This window comes from Moschus berezovskii, chromosome 17, assembly GCF_049115385.1.
Source record: "Moschus berezovskii isolate FMDL1 chromosome 17, NW_MosBer_1.0, whole genome shotgun sequence".
In the NCBI taxonomy this organism is placed as follows: domain Eukaryota; kingdom Metazoa; phylum Chordata; class Mammalia; order Artiodactyla; family Moschidae; genus Moschus; species Moschus berezovskii.
Genome location: NC_142476.1, coordinates 24,953,946 through 24,970,109, shown reverse-complemented (window position 1 = coordinate 24,970,109; position 16,164 = coordinate 24,953,946). Strand labels below are relative to the sequence as shown.

Sequence of the window (16,164 nt, the reverse complement as noted above, 5' to 3'; positions counted from 1 at the left end):
AGCTCACCCCCAGCATCACGAGTTGCAACAGTAGAGCAAGAAAAATAGGGAAGGCAAAATATTGTCCCTTTCAGGATTTTCTTAGAATTCCCACAAAACTACTTCCACTTACATCTCCTTGGTTAGATCCTTCACATGCCACTCCATCTACTACCTACTAAAAAGGCTAGAAAATGTAATTTTTAACACAATGACAGCCCTCACAAGATTGAGTTCTGTTAACATAAAAGAAACAGGTAAATGATATTCGGTAGGCACCTATAGCCAAGATATATTAGTCCAAATAAATGGCATTGTAACTTAGATTAGTGATGGAGGTGAGAAGAAAGATGTACTCAAAAGATAACTTCAGGTACAAGTATTAAGACTTGGTTATGGATTTGGATGTAGGGAAGTGATGATGATGAAGAAGATATTAAGGATGACACCCAGTTACTGGCTTATATGACTGAACAATTGGCAGTTTCATCACATAAATGCAGGGAATGCTGGAAATGGACCAGGTTTTGAGGAATAAGGTCACAGGTTCAGTCTGAGTACATGTTGAGTTGGAAGTTGTTTTCAAAGAACCCACTGAAGATTCTTGTCTGGTGACTGGGTATATGAATCTGGAGCCCAGAAAAGAGATCTAGGCTAGAAACGTAAGTTTTGGAGTCATCAGAGTATGGACAACTCCTATCCTGCCCAGAGTGTAAGACAAATTGGCTTCCCTTGTAGCTCAGCTGGTAAAGAATCTGCCTGAAATGTGGGAGACCTGGGTTCGATCCCTGGGTTGGGAAGATCCCCTAGAGAAGGGAAAGGCTACCTACTCCAGTATTCTGGCCTAGAGCTTTCCATGGATTGTATAGTCCATGGGGTTGCAAAAAGTCAGACAGGACTGAGCAACTTTCACTAGTCACAAGATACAGGGTGAAATGTGTTTGCAATCACTAAACACATGTGAGATCTGATGGCTGGGGTTTGAAACAGTTGGAAACATGCTGTTTCTGTTTTTGCTGCTATTGCTGAGTCTTTAAATATAGTACTATAATCTTTTGAGGATAAAGGCCATACTTACTTAATCTTAATATCCACAGTGACTTACCCATAGTAAATAATGAAAAAGTGAGAAAAATAAAGAATTGCCTATAGTCAAATGGAGAATCTGATCAATGCTTTTGAGTGATACAAATAGCATACTATGAATATTGGTGGTGGTGGTTTAGTCACTAAGTCATGTCTGTATCTTGCAAACCCGTGGACAGTAGCCTGCCGGGCTCCTCTGTCCATGGGATTCTCCAGGCAAGAATACTGGAGTGGGTTGCTATTAAAGGGATAGAAATTTTAGAGTTTGTTGTACAGCAAGGCAACTGAACTTGTTGAGGGAGAGTAGTAGTCTAATTTGAAATCTAAGTTACATAAAGTGTATTAAAAATAAAAATGTTATAAAGAGATTGAAGCTATATTGTAGAAGTCTTGGAAACCACGATGGGTTTTTATTTAATTCAGTGAGCAACGTGGAGACACTAACATCTTTTAAACAAAGAATCTTGGACTGATCTAAAATGCACTTAAGAAAATGTATCTTGACCACAATACATCATAAGATGGATAAAACTGAAAAAGAGTGGTCATATGGGACAATAGTTAAGAAACTCTAAGTTCTTAATTATAATATATTACCCTTTTCCAGAAAGGAAAACAAGGACCATAAGTACAAATTTTAGGAGGCAGTATTTTTTAATTTATTTGTAATTGGAGTATAATTGCTTTACAATGTTATGTTAGTTTCTGCCATATATCAACATGAATCAGCCATAAGTACACAAATGTTCCCTCCCTTGTGAAGGTCCTTCCCACCTCCCACCCCTTCCCACCCCTCTAGGTTGTCACAGACCACCAGGTTGAGCTCCTTCTGTTATATAGCAGCTTCTCATTAGCTGTCTATTTTATATGTGGTAATGTATATATTTCAGTGCTGCTGTCTGTTTGCCCCAGCCTCTCCAACCCCTGATGTGTTCATAATGCTGTTCTTTATGTCTGAATCTCTATTCCTGCCCTTCAAATTGGTTCATTTTTCTAGATTCCATATATATGTGTTAATGTGATACTTGGTTTTCTCTTTCTTGTTTATTTAACTCTGTAAAACAGACTAGGTTCATCCACCTCACTAGAACTGACTCAAATCCATTCCATTTTATTGCTGAGTAACATTCTATTGTGTATACATGTACATCTATGTCTATATATAATCAGTTCAGTTCAGTCGCTCAGTCACATTCAGCGACCCCATGGACTGCAGCACGCCAGGCTTCCCTGTCCATCACCAACTTGCAGAGCTTGCACAAACTCATGTCCTTAGAGTCAGTGATGCCATCCAACCATCTCATCCTCTGTCATCCCCTTCTCCTCCTGCCTTCAATCTTTCCCAGCATCAGTCTTTTCTAGTGAGTCAGTTCTTTGCATAACGTGACCAAACTATTGGAGTTTCAGCTTCAGCATCAGTCCTTCCAGTGAATATTCAGGACTGATTTCCTTTAGGATAGACTGGTTGGATCTCCTTAAAGTCCAAGGGACTCTCAAGAGTCTTCTCCAACACCACAGTTCAAAAGCATCAATTCTTTAGTGCTCAGCTTTCTTTATAGTCCAACTCTCACATCCATACATGACCACTGGAAAAAACACAGCTTTTACTAGATGGACCTTTGTCAGCAAAGTAATGTCTCTGCTTTTCAATATGCTTTCTAGGCTGGTCATAGTTTTCTTCCAAGGAGCAAGTGTCTTTTAATTTCATGGCTGCAGTTACTATCTGCAGTGATTTTGGAGCCCAAGAAAATACAGTCTGTCACTGCTTCCATTGTTTCCCCATCTATTTGCCATAAAGTGATGGGACCGGATGCTATGATCTTAGTTTTCTCAATGTTGAGTTTTAAGCCAGCTTTTTCACTCTCCTCTTTCACTTTCATCAACAGACTCTTTAGTTCCTCTTCTATTTCTGCCATAACAGTGGTGTCATCTGCATATCTGAGGTTATTGATATTTCTCCTGGCAATCTTGATTCCCGCTTGTGCTTCATCCGGCCCGGCATCTCTCATGATGTACTCTGCATATAAGTTAAATAAGCAGGGTGACAATATACAGCCTTGACGTACTCGTTTCCCGATTTGGAACCAGTCTGTTGTTCCACGTCCGGTTCTAACTGATGCTTCTTGACCTGCATACAGATTTCTCAGGAGATAGGTCAGATGGTCTGGTATTCCCGTCTCTTGAAGAATTTTCCACAGTTTGCTGTGATCTACATAGTCAAAGGCTTTGATGTAGTCAATAAAGCAGAAGTAGATGTTTTTCTAAAACTCTCTTGCTTTTTCGGTGATCCAATGGATGTTGGTATTTTGATCTCTGGTTGCTCTGTCTTTTCTAAATCCAGCTTGAACATCTGGAATTTCACAGTTCACGTACTGTTAAAGCCTGGCTTGGAGAATTTTGAGCATTACTCAGCTAGCATGTGAGATGAGAGCAATCGTGCAGTAGTTTGAGCAGTCTTTGGTATTGCCTTTCCTTGGGATTGGAGTGAAAGCTGACCTTTTCCAGTTCTGTGGCCACTGCTGAGTTTTCCAAATTTACTGGCATATTGAGTGCAGCACTTTAACAGCATCATCTTTTAATAATTCAAATGGAATTCCATCATATATACCAGAACCTCTTTATCCATTTATCTGTCAACAGACATCTAGGTTGCTTCCTTATCCTGGCTATTATAAATAGTGTTGCAATGAACATTGGGGTACGTGTGTCTTTTTCAATTGTATATGCCCAGTAGTGGGATTGCTTTTTCAATTATGTGTCTTTTTCGATTATGGTTTTTCTCAGGGTATATGCCCAGTAGTGGGATTGCTGGGTCATATGGTAGTTTTATTCCTAGTTTTTTAAGAAATCTAGGAGGCAATTTTTAATAACACCAACAGATGTAGTATACTTAGTAGTAGTTATAACTTTCTTAAGAAAGTTTTTATTATATTAATAAACCTTTAATTATAAAACAGATTCAGAAACACAAAAGAAATATACTTTATAGAATATTTAAATATAAAAATATACTTTTTATCTCATTGAATCTTCACAATTCTCTTAAATAATAGTGTGGGATTTTTTTTAAAGATTTGTTCAAATCCACTAACCTAATAATTGTTGGAGCCAGGAATCAAAATCAGGCTGTTTGATTCCAAATTCTCTGTCTCCTACTGTGAACCTCTGCTCTAAACTATGTGCCTGATTTAAAACACACACACATATGCATGCGCGCACGCACGCACACACACACACACAACTAATCCTTGGAGCTGTCCAACAGCTATTTTTTCTGCCTTGTGAAATAGTAAGCTGAAGAGTTTCATAGAAAATTTGAATGATTAGTATAAGGGAAATCTGTTTTAAAGTGATTCTTAAACAGGAATAGTTGGACAGAGAATGTTTCCTCCAAGTGTTTAGATTCTTTAACATCCTCTTGAGGAAGGTAATTTAGAAGTATAAATAACAAAAGAGGAAATTATTTCTGCCCAGACATAACAAATGTGTTTTATGCAGAAATAGTCTCCAAATATAACTGTTTTTCTTCTGCTTAGTCATTGTTTCCTCTTAAAGTTCTGCATGGAAAACATGACTGCAAAATTTCATAGCATTTGCTCATTGCTTTTGCAGAAACTATAGATATTTTAAAGGTGCAAAAACACACTACTGTATTTAAGTAACTCTAAAAATTAGTACAAGATGGGTTTAGTTTTTATCATTTTCAAATCTTCACAGGTAAGTAAGACTGCTCTAATTATCTGAATCTCAATTGCTGAGCTTTAATTACCTTTGATGGCTTGCCGTATACTTCCTGATCTATTATAAGAATGATCTGTCTCTTTTAAAATAGTGCCAGTGAAAAGATAATGCACAAAGACTATACATAGTGCTGACACTTAATAAATTGTTCCTCAATAAACTACAATAATGGAGAAGGAAATGGCAACCCACTCCAATATTCTTGCCTGGAAAATCCCATGGACAGAGGAGCCTGGTGGGTTCCAGTCCATGGGGTCATGAAGAGTCAGTCCCGACTGAGTGACTAACACTAAACTAAACTAAAATAAAATAGTGCCAATGACAAATAGCATCTCATTAATAATACCAAAATGATGATAAGGAATTACCATTTTGGTATTCTTGTCTGAATCAATTTGTATTGTACAAAGATAAATTTGAGTTGAATTTTTAAAGTTTTTCTAAACTGCAGTATCTTATTAAACAGCAAGTTTATTTTGTTGTTGTCTTTAATTCCTTTTAAATAGAACCACCTCATATCAATGGATCTGAAGAACCCATAGAGATGTCAGTAATTGTTAATAATCCTCTTGAACTTACCTGCGTGGCTTCTGGAATCCCAGCTCCTAAGATTACCTGGATGAAAGATGGTCGACCCCTTCCACAGATGGATCAGATGCAGACTCTTGGAGGAGGAGAGGTTCTTCGAATATCTAGTACTCAGGTTAGTTCAGAGTTCACATGATTATTTTATCCTAGGTTAAACTTCTTACTTGCTAATCCAACACTTGGGAAGTGTTGGAAATTGTCTTGGAGTCTGAATGTATCACAGATCTCTGTGACTTTAGTAAGGGTAGATTTATTCTATGACATTCATGACTGAATAGGCACTTACAAGATAACATGACTAAAACGAAGAAGTGAAATTATCAGATTAAATATAGAAGAAAGGAAGATACTTTCATATTAATTTTTTCAAGTTTTCACAATGCCATTAGTGATAGTATATTTCCTGAAGCTCTTGATTTGTGCCATGTAGCCCTTCACAGAAATGGCAAAAAACAGTTAAAAATGTGTATAAGAAGCTTCAAAGGGCCCTTTTGATTTTCAGAATGAACTCACAAACATGAAAATCTGAAGAGATGGAATTTTTCCAAAAATGGTCAATTCAGTAAAGTTGATTGTTCTTTTAGTTTATGTTTAAGGAAATTAATCTGAAATGTAAATATATTAAAGAGAAGTATATCACAGGTGTCTTGTAACAATATACTCTTCTGAAAACAGAGGCAAACCTTACGCTACAAATATTATCTATATGTTCCCTAATGCCTTCATCTGTTAACTGGGGATCAAAACAGGAACAATACTGAACTTATGTACTTGGGGCTTTAGAGATAATCTAAAGTGATGTGCTTAGACTGATGCCACAGGCATGCAGAGATGCTGAAATGGAGTTCGAATGATTATTGTTACTGCTGTTTTTATTGTTATTATAATAATCATAATTTCTTTAAAGGTAGAATAACACATTCAGTTCAGTTCAGTTCAGTCGCTCAGTCGTGTCCGACTCTTTGCGACCCCATGAATCACAGCACGCCAGGCCTCCCTGTCCATCACCAACTCCCGGGGTTCACTCAAACTCATGTCCATCGAGTCGGTGATGCCATCCAGCCATCTCATTCTCTGTCGTCCCCTTCTCCTCCCACCCCCAATCCCTCCCAGCATCAGAGTCTTTCACAGTGAGTCAGGTCTTCTGGGTGTTCATTGGAAGGACTGATGCTAAAGCTGAAACTCCAATACTTTGGCCACCTCATGCGAAGAATAACACATTACTTAATCATATTTCATGCCTATTTTCACTGAGGAAATGGAATAGAAAGGGAGCTAGAAAAGAGAGCTGAGGGTTATGAATTGCATGTCTTAGGTTGGGCTATGAGCTCTATCACACCCATGACCACTGTGACAACTTGGTAAGGCAATGTCTTTATCCCCTTTCTACAAATCCGGAAACAGACAGAAAAAGATTAAGTATTCACCTGTCCAGTACTTATCACTGGCTTAGTGATGGGATTGGTCTCAATCCTGGGTCTGGTTCAACAGCATAGCCAGTGGAAATTGGCCCGGTTTCTTGTTTCTAACATTAAAAAGAACGTACTTTCCATTTCCCTCTTCTCTCCATCAAGCATTTTCAGTTCAGTTCAGTTCAGTCGCTCAGTTGTGTCTGACTCTCCGCGACCCCATGAATCACAGCACGCCAGGACTCCTTGTCCATCACCAACTCGCAGAGCTCACTCAGACTCAAGTCCACAGAGTCGGTGATGCCATCCAGCCATCTCATTCTCGGTCGTCCCCTTCTCCCGCCCCCAACCCTTCCCAGCATCAGAGTCTTTTCCAGTGAGTCAACTCGTCTCATGAGGTGGCCAAAGTATTGCAGTCTCAGCTTTAGCATCAGTCCTTCCAATGAACTCCCAGGATCGATCTCCCTTAGAATGGACTGGTTGGATCTCCTTGCAGTACAAGGGACTCTCAAGAGTCTTCTCCAACACCACAGTTCAAAAGCATCAATTCTTTGGCGATCAGCTTTCTTCACAGTCCAACTCTCACATCCATACATGACCACGGGAAAAACCATAGCCTTGACTAGATGGACCTTTGTTGGCAAAGTAATGTCTCTGCTTTTTAATATATTAACCCAGAAAAAACTCAAGTCACACTATCAAACCACTTGCTGAATCAGAATGCTTGAATGCTATAATTTCAACTGACCAAAAGTGAAGCCAAAGAATTTTGTAACTTGAAGAATAGCATGGAGACAGTGAAGTGTGCACTAGAACCATAAATATAAAGGAATCATGGTAAATAAAGCTCTAAAAGGAAATTAAGGCCGCATTACATTGGGTCTTAAATGGGAAAATGAAAAGTGATCTTAAGACAGAGTTTCCAGCAAGAGCTGTTGTGAAGAACACAAATAAAATACATGAGACATTTCTCAGCCTTCAAAAAGTTTTCATTTGTCTAAGAAAAATAAAACTACACACATGATAAAATTAGGAAAAGAAACAATAGAAAGCCATTAAAACATTATAGAATTAAAAAATTAAATATTATCATGTCCCAAGACTGCTCATGGTTCCTCTGCTCCTCTGTGTTTTATTTTATCTCTGTCAGAGCCCTTATTACTAAATTATATCTTAGTTACCTGAACTTTGTCGTTTTGTGTATATATCTATTGCACATAATTATGCCTGGTACATAATGGATATTTTGCAAATTCCAAATTGTGTGGTGAAAGACGAGTTTGCTAAGACATTTTCCATCAAACTCTCCTTCTGTGACAAAACAGGTTGGAAAAACTCTATATACTGTACCTGCTCTCCTTTGTGAGTCATAATGCATGTCTATAACTGCAAAATCTTTCTCTAAAAAACCTGATTAACTATAATTTTTCAAACACCATAGTAAGAGAACACACATTAGAAAATGTAGCTACTGATAGTAATTATCAGTATTCAGAAGGGTGTAAGTTGTCAGGAAATGGTTCTTGGAGGAGGTAAGATCTAAGGAAAGTCATGAATGATGGTGCAAGTTTGGCTGAGTCAGGACAGGTGGAGGGGACAATATAATTGGGGAACAGACTGTATTGGTGCAGACAAGCTGACTTTTAGAGGTTTTCAAGATGATGAGCAACTTTGAAATTATTCTCCAGGCAGTAGTGCATTCCTTTCAATTCTTAATTGAAGGATGATATGACTGTCACTCTTCTAAAGTTGTATTTAGTGATTTTCCAGACATACTAGTCTTAACATCCTAATCTAAAATTTTTTCAGTGGCGTCTATAGTTTTTCAGTAACCCATAAAGTCAGTTTTGAATGTAAGAATTTTAAAATTCTCGATATTCTAGGAGTATTCAAGTAATAAATGAAAACAGGATTTTCTGCTTTTTCAAAATACATTTTTCACAGTAGTAAGATCATCTATTTTTCAGTGTATACTTTTCACTTATTTAAGCATGGGCTGTGTTTACACAGTGTCAAATATGAATAAAGTCTAACACTTCAGTGGAAACTATGCATGGTCTTTTTTAAAGACATGTTTCTGGTTTTAGTCAGAAAATAGATTTTTCTGTCAGCCTGACCTATTTACAGCCAAATTACGTAGCATAGCTATATTGTTTCACTGTGTATATCAAGGAATATTAAAAATGTGGTATTACTGTTCTTTATTAAAATAACCTGATTTTTATTTACTACTTTGATTGGTTGGTTGGTTGGTTAATGTATTTTATTTGCTTCAGGAAGCCTCCAGTAGAATTTTGCAATCTGCAATTTAAATTCATAAATACTTACTTCTTCAAAAAATACTGAGTAGTATTTGTGTCATATATGGTGCTGTGTTCTATATGTATCTGCCTTTTCGGACATCATTAACATACATAACATGCAGACATTCTGAGGTCAAATACTGAAACCCTGTTTTTGTTTTTGTTTTTTTGACAAAGAGATTTTATTGGGAACAGGTGCCCTAAACCCTCTTAAATCCAAGTCAAATACATAGATTTACATGTAGCAGAGATGCTGAGCCATGCTCAGTATCAGAGTGCTAAATACCAATGTTAAGATATCTATTAAATTTTAATTATTGTGCTGTATTAATATTTTGCTATATTAATGATATCCTTTACATTTGTTCTAATGGATATTTATTCTCATCATCAAAACCAGTATGTTAACCTTGTGTAATTCACTTATCTGAACTTTATAGGTGGAAGATACAGGAAGATATACATGTCTGGCATCCAGTCCTGCAGGAGATGATGATAAAGAGTATTTAGTGAGAGTGCATGGTAATGGCAAAATGTCCTGCAGTCCATCATACACTTATACCTAATTAAAAGGCATAATTTATGGAACATAGGGCAGCTATCCAACACATCATAAAACTATGTTTACATATTAGGAAATATGTATTTTGCAAATTTGATTTTTATATTTGACTGATCATGTGGTCATGGGAGTAGTTTATTGGATTTTCGAGTTATATGTTCTGTTTCTGCACAAGTAATTCATATTCATTGATTTTAAATCACAGAATATAAATTAGAATAAAAATGAAAATAAAAAGTATTCATAATCTCATCACGCAAGAACAAAACCTTTTTACATATAAATATTGTCACAGAAATGTGATCATGAGGCATACAGTACTTAACTCTATCTCAGTGTCATGTTAAACATGTTTTCATGTCAAAAAATATATATTTTTGTAATATTACTTTTTAGCGATTGTATGATTTCCAATTTTATGAACATGCCGTTACTTATTTAATACATTCCTTATTTTTGGCTGTTTCTGTATTTTCACCAACATAAGCAGCACTATTACAGACATTCTTGTTTAAGTGTGTTGGCCTATTTTTAATTATTTTGTTTTAATAAATTTCTATAGTCCACTTTCTTGATTATATGCAAGTATATGCATATGCATGTACGTACACACACACACATTCAAGACCAAATCACCTTCTAGAAAAGTTGGGCAAGTTAGACTATGGCTGGTCTTAGTTTGACATAGAGCTGGAAATGACTGTTCAAAGAGAGGAACGTTTAAAGGACTTAACAGAAGATCTTTATCTCCTCATAGCCTAAATCACTAAGCAACCCAAACTGTAGGACTGGTGTAATGTAGGCATGTTCTCCTGCCCCCACCAGTCCTACACACAAATTAGACCAATTGACATGTACATTGTGTATACAGCAGTCACATTAAAAAATATACACTTTTAAAATTGTGGTATAGTTGACTTACAATATTAGTTTCAGGTATACACCATAGTGATTGAAAATTTTCATAAATTATACTCCACTTAAAGTTATCATGAAATACTGACTCTATTCCCTTTACTTTTATATCCTTGTAGCTTATTTATTTTATATATACTAGTATATACCTCTTAATTCCTTACCCCTCTTTTGCCCCCCTTTCTGCATATTAAGAAAAATCTATATATTTCTGTTTGTTATGATGGACAGAACCTAATTTAAAAGTTTTAAAATATGTTCAGAGAAAATTATTACCAAGTGCAGCCCTGGACAAAAAAAAACATCCCTTCTTTGGGCCTTAGTTTCTTTACCTATTAAATGGTGATAAAATGTGGTTTTATTACTTATCCTATCATTCATGTGGCTATTGGAAGAATTTCATTGCTTAAGGTACTTAAGTACTGAGTATGATTTAAAAAGTTCGCTATTTGTCATCAGGGTACTATAAATTGAATGAGTAGCATTTTAAATTTATGCTGCTTCTTTCATACAGCAGAAACAACACTGTTGAACACCTAAGATAACCCAGAGCATTTTATATCTCATTTATTAAAAGCCTTTGGTGTATTTGTTTTCCCATCCAGTACCCCCTAATATTGCTGGAACTGGTGAGCCCCAGGATTTCACTGTGTTACGGAACAGACAGGTGACATTGGAATGCAAATCGGATGCAGTGCCTCCACCTGTAATCACTTGGCTTAAAAATGGAGAACGGTTACAGGTAAGTCTTGCCAAGTTCCACAGATTCATTTTGAGAAAAAAAAAAATCAGCTATAGAGTCCTTCAGCATCAGGTTACTAGTTATTCAGCATTGCAGGGCTGGGCACAGAGTCCTTTTGTCAGCCGCCTTTTCTCAGCCTTTGCTGGTGTAGGTAGTAGCTGGTTATGAGTCAAAAGACAGGTATTTTGATTCACATACTCTGTAAATTGGCCTAAGTATGTATCCCCTGGAGCTGGTGAATTAAACTTGGATTGAAACACTCATGTCTTTTCAAAGTCTCAAAAGAACTGACTTGTCAAGTCCCTGGGCAAACCTGTTACTGACTTTCCTTGATCTAAACTTGGACCTCAGGAGCGACCCCAAGGATCTGTGAATCAGTTCAATTCAGTCACTCAGTCATGTCCGACTGTTTGTGACCCCACAAACCGCAGCACGACAGACCTCCCTGTTCATCATCACCTCCCGGAGTTCACTCAAACTCATGCCCATCGAGTCGGTGATGCCGTCCAGCCATCTCATCCTCTGTCGTCCCCGTCTCCTCCCGCCTTCAGTCTTTCCCATACCAGGAGCCTAGACTGAAATCTTTGGAAACAGTTACTGACTGTGAGGCTCCCACGCTCTGGGTCATAGAGTATCACAGCCTAGGATCCTAAGTAGCCTTTAGGATTGGCTCTAAGCCTGGACTTTGAATGTTCGGATTGTCTTACCCTGGTAGTTACTTATCCTTCTCTTTCCTCATCCTCTTAGCATAACCAATTGTGATACACTGAGTCTAAATAAAAGGAAATTATGTCCCTAATACCTAAGACAGAGAGACTTTAGCCATCATCAGATCACACAAACACTAATCACAGAGAGACTGGATTCTGAGAGTTACTAACGCGTTTAATTATCATGCATATCACTTAACAGTCCCATGCCGCAGTTTCTCTATTTATTGTGTGCCTGCTATAATGCTATGCATTGTGATTGCTCCTGACAATAATCCTGATCCATAAGGAGCTCATAGACTATCTGAAAATATACAAAGGTACATCAAAGATTTAGAAAATTGATACTGCTGATAAATTTTATCTTAGAGGGATATACAGAGGGAAAACAGTGGGAAGAAGCAAGTAACCCAGACTGAAGGGTAAAGAATAGCCCAGGGGAGCCTCTTGGAAAGGGTGAGTTCAGTTTAAATGTTGGGTGAGAAAGAAGGGGACTCCAGACATAGGTGACAGTATTTATAAAGACATTACAGGAAAAGGAACGCTGTTGTCTCAGGAACTGCAGGTAGCTTGGTATGGTTCAAGTTGACCTTGATTAAAATCCTTTGCTGATTCTCCATAGATTTCGGGATTCAGGTTCAGTTGCCCAGCTTTGCTCACAAAGCCCTTCATGCTCTGACTTTTCCTCCATACCATAGTCTTATCTCCCTTGTGTGCATTTCACTATAGACCACTAGATGTTCAGACAGGGACTGCGTAAATGTGAATGATGGAGAAATCAGGCTAATTTCAGATATGACCGAGTGATGTCAGGACCGGGACAGACCGAATTCAACAGTAAATGGAAAAATCACAAAGAGAGAGATGAGTTCAGTTTTGGATATTTTGAGTTTGAATTATCTATATACTATCCAAATGGAAATTCCACAAAGTTCTAAGAAATATGGGTCCATATTTACTCAAAAATATCTTTGATTTGGTGGTCCTCAATAGTACAGCCTGTTGCTGAAGCCATAGGTTTGTATGAGGTCAACCAGAAAGCAGGTGGTATGAGAAGACCTGTAAATGAGAATAACGCCTAAGACAACATTGACAATTAAAAGGTGGGCAAAGGAAAAAGAGGAGCAAAGTGGGACTGAGAAGGAACGCTTGGAGAAATTGGTGTACCGAAAGCCAAGAAATAGAGAGGGAGCTGTTCACGGAGTTCATGTCAAGATACAAAGTAAACTGTATTTATTGGCTTTGGTAATACACAGATGTGAGTCAAGATGTAAGCAATCTTCTGTAGTGATCAAAGGAGAAGACACGTTACAGTTGCTGGGGGAGTGAAAGAGGAAGTAGAAATGATTGTGGACTATTATTTAAATACAAAAGAGATTTGTATATTCTTATTTACTAAAAGAGTTTGGAGATAGAGAACTAAGTGTGTTGAGTAGGGAAAGGATGGGACCCTGGTGACAGATGAAGATAGATTAGCCTTGGACTGAAAGGATGACCTTTTTCCACAGAGATGGAAATGTAGGAAGGAAGGTTGCATTCATATGCAAGACGAGAGGGAGAAATTGCAGGTGCTTGGCTTTGATTTTCTCAGTGGAGTAGGAAACAGGGTCATCTGCTCAGAATAAGGTTCTGTCTAAGGAAAGAAATCAAATTTGGAAGAGTCCCTGGCAGTAAATGGGAAGAGAACCAGAGAAAGTTGTAGTGAGTCTGAGTAAATAAGCAGAACTTACTGACATTCATGGAAGAAAGACACAAAAATCAACTCGGAACTTTTTATTAGCATAAAGTCCTGCTATACCCATATTGAACTTAAAAAATATGTTTTGTAGAACTTACCATGTATATTGAAAAAATCACCTGTTCTCGTTAGAAATAAGAAATAATAAAAATTTACCACTAATGGCCCCTGTAGCAATTAAAGGCCTACAGAAAATGTGTGGACTTTAAAGATAAATTGACCTGAACTGTACATCTTAGTGTGAACAACTTTTTTCACTAGAAATATATGTTTATCTGGGACAGAACCCATATGGTAGAAAAATCTCATTTGGACTCTTCCTGAAGTAGATCCACTTTGGCATAACTGGAAAATATCAGCCTTTGTTGCTACCTGGCATTTTTTTAAAAGTTTATGAACAATCCTCAATTGGACATAATAGAGTAGATATCATTATATTTCAGTATTTCATCTCAATATAGATCTCTATAATTTCATAATTTTTGGTCCCATGCCTGGACACAAAATAAATGCCTAACAAGTATTTGTAGACTAAAATCATTTATTTACTTATTTTTAAAATGTTGAAGGATAATTGTTTCCTTTAAGTTAACCAAAGGTAATTTATTATCAGGAAACTTTCAGCTTTAAGTAACAGGCTTCAAACTATAAACAACTTAACTGGGAGCAGGGAGAAGATAAGTATTAGCAATAATAATTGGTGAACTTAAGCTTTAGGCATTATCCAGAGGCTCTAATTATGTAGTCAAACATCTCTGTCCTTCCTTCTTTATCTCAATTCTGCTTATGTCTTAGATTCACAGCAAGTTGTCCCCACATGGTGGTACAACTGCCACGAGCCTGTGTCATCCTCACTATCAGATTCCAGTAAAAATATGCCTTATTCCAGCACTTTCAGAAATGTCCTGCAGGGAGCTCTCACAGGCCCAACTTGAAACACTTTTCCATGCTTGAGTGGATCACTGTGGCCGTCACTGTGAAGAACAAGAGACATTGCGCTCTTGCCTTAACTACACTCATAGAGCTAGAGCCCAAGAGTTTTTGATACCAGGATAGTTGTAGGGGGAGCAGACAAAGATACTGGGAGACAGGTATGCTACAGTTCACTATCTAGTTACTTTTGATGAGTCTTATTTCATCTTCCTGACATTTTAATGGTAAATTTTACTTGTTGAATCCAGGCAACACCTCGAATAAGAATCCTCTCTGGAGGGAGATACTTGCAAATTAATAATGCAGATCTAGATGATACAGCCAATTATACCTGTGTTGCCAGCAACGTTGCGGGAAAGACTACAAGAGAGTTTATTCTCACTGTCAATGGTAAGAAAGATCAACCACTGTTTCACAGTTTAAAAATTTAGACAGGACATTCAAAGAGATAACATTGTTTTTTTTATGAGCATATTAAACAAATTCTCGTGCTTATCTTGTTTCTTTTGACAAAGACAACACGTGACATTTGTGCTATAGCTATATTCAAACTAACTCAACTTCAAAAATATAATTAAAGATACATTTCTCTTAGAGGACAATACATGTCCAATTGCTATCAGCATATTCTGATGTTTCATATCATTCAGATCAGAGCCACTGGCGAAGTTAATACACTCAATCTCTGAGTGACAGTAGCCGATTATTTAGTCACTTTTATTGATGTTGGGGTTTGATTATATATGTGCTAGACAGAGACTGCCACGGGACTGTAATTTTCTCAAATATAAAATCTAAACACTAAAATTTGCCAAATTTCAGGAATATGACACTGACTTTTAAAAAAAACATTCCTCTGATGTTTTAATAGATGAAATTTTACAAGTTGGATGACCCAGGCGGTTAATATCTCTAACACTAAAATTAAAATTCAAGTTTTCTATTCCCATGTGAACTCAGTGATTAGTAAAATACACGCTCTGAGACTTGCATGATTAATCACAGATGTGTTTTTTTAAAACAGCCCACTTTCTAAGCTTTATTTAAAGTGAAGTTGTTCCAGTGTTAACATTCTCTGACCATTATTTGGCCAAAGAGAAATAAGAAATATCATCTTTAATTTATATCATACCAGAAGTGGTTTGTTTTATTTTTTGTTTTTGTTTTTTTTACTCTTTTCAAGCCTCTTCCATAGAAAGACAGATTTCACACACCATGAGTGAGTGAAAGCTGCTCAGTCATGTCTGACTCTTTGCAACCCCATAGACTATATACAGCCCGTGGAATTCTTCAGGCCAGAATATTGGACTGGGTAGCCTTTCCCTTCTCCAGGGGATCTTCCCAATCCAGAGGTCGAACCCAGGTCTCCCACATCGCAGGCAGATTCTTTACCAGCTGAGCCACAAGGGAAGCCCTTCACACACCGTATCAGTGATTTTTTTTTTTTTTTTCGTATCA

The 16,164-nt window shown here is 37.2% G+C and overlaps 1 protein-coding gene across 6 annotated transcripts in view; it reads left to right on the top strand.

Annotated features, from left to right (window-relative positions):
• The window catches only part of HMCN1 (hemicentin 1), a 540,326-nt gene that overhangs the window by 434,045 nt on the left and 90,117 nt on the right, over positions 1-16,164 (top strand). For all 6 annotated transcript variants that reach the window (XM_055419093.2, XM_055419092.2, XM_055419094.2 and 3 more), the window contains 4 exons: positions 5,313-5,509; positions 9,547-9,628; positions 11,189-11,325; positions 14,955-15,096. In XM_055419093.2, coding sequence (XP_055275068.2) covers positions 5,313-5,509; positions 9,547-9,628; positions 11,189-11,325; positions 14,955-15,096 — 558 coding nt within the window. The remainder of the gene's footprint in view (positions 1-5,312; positions 5,510-9,546; positions 9,629-11,188; positions 11,326-14,954; positions 15,097-16,164) is intronic.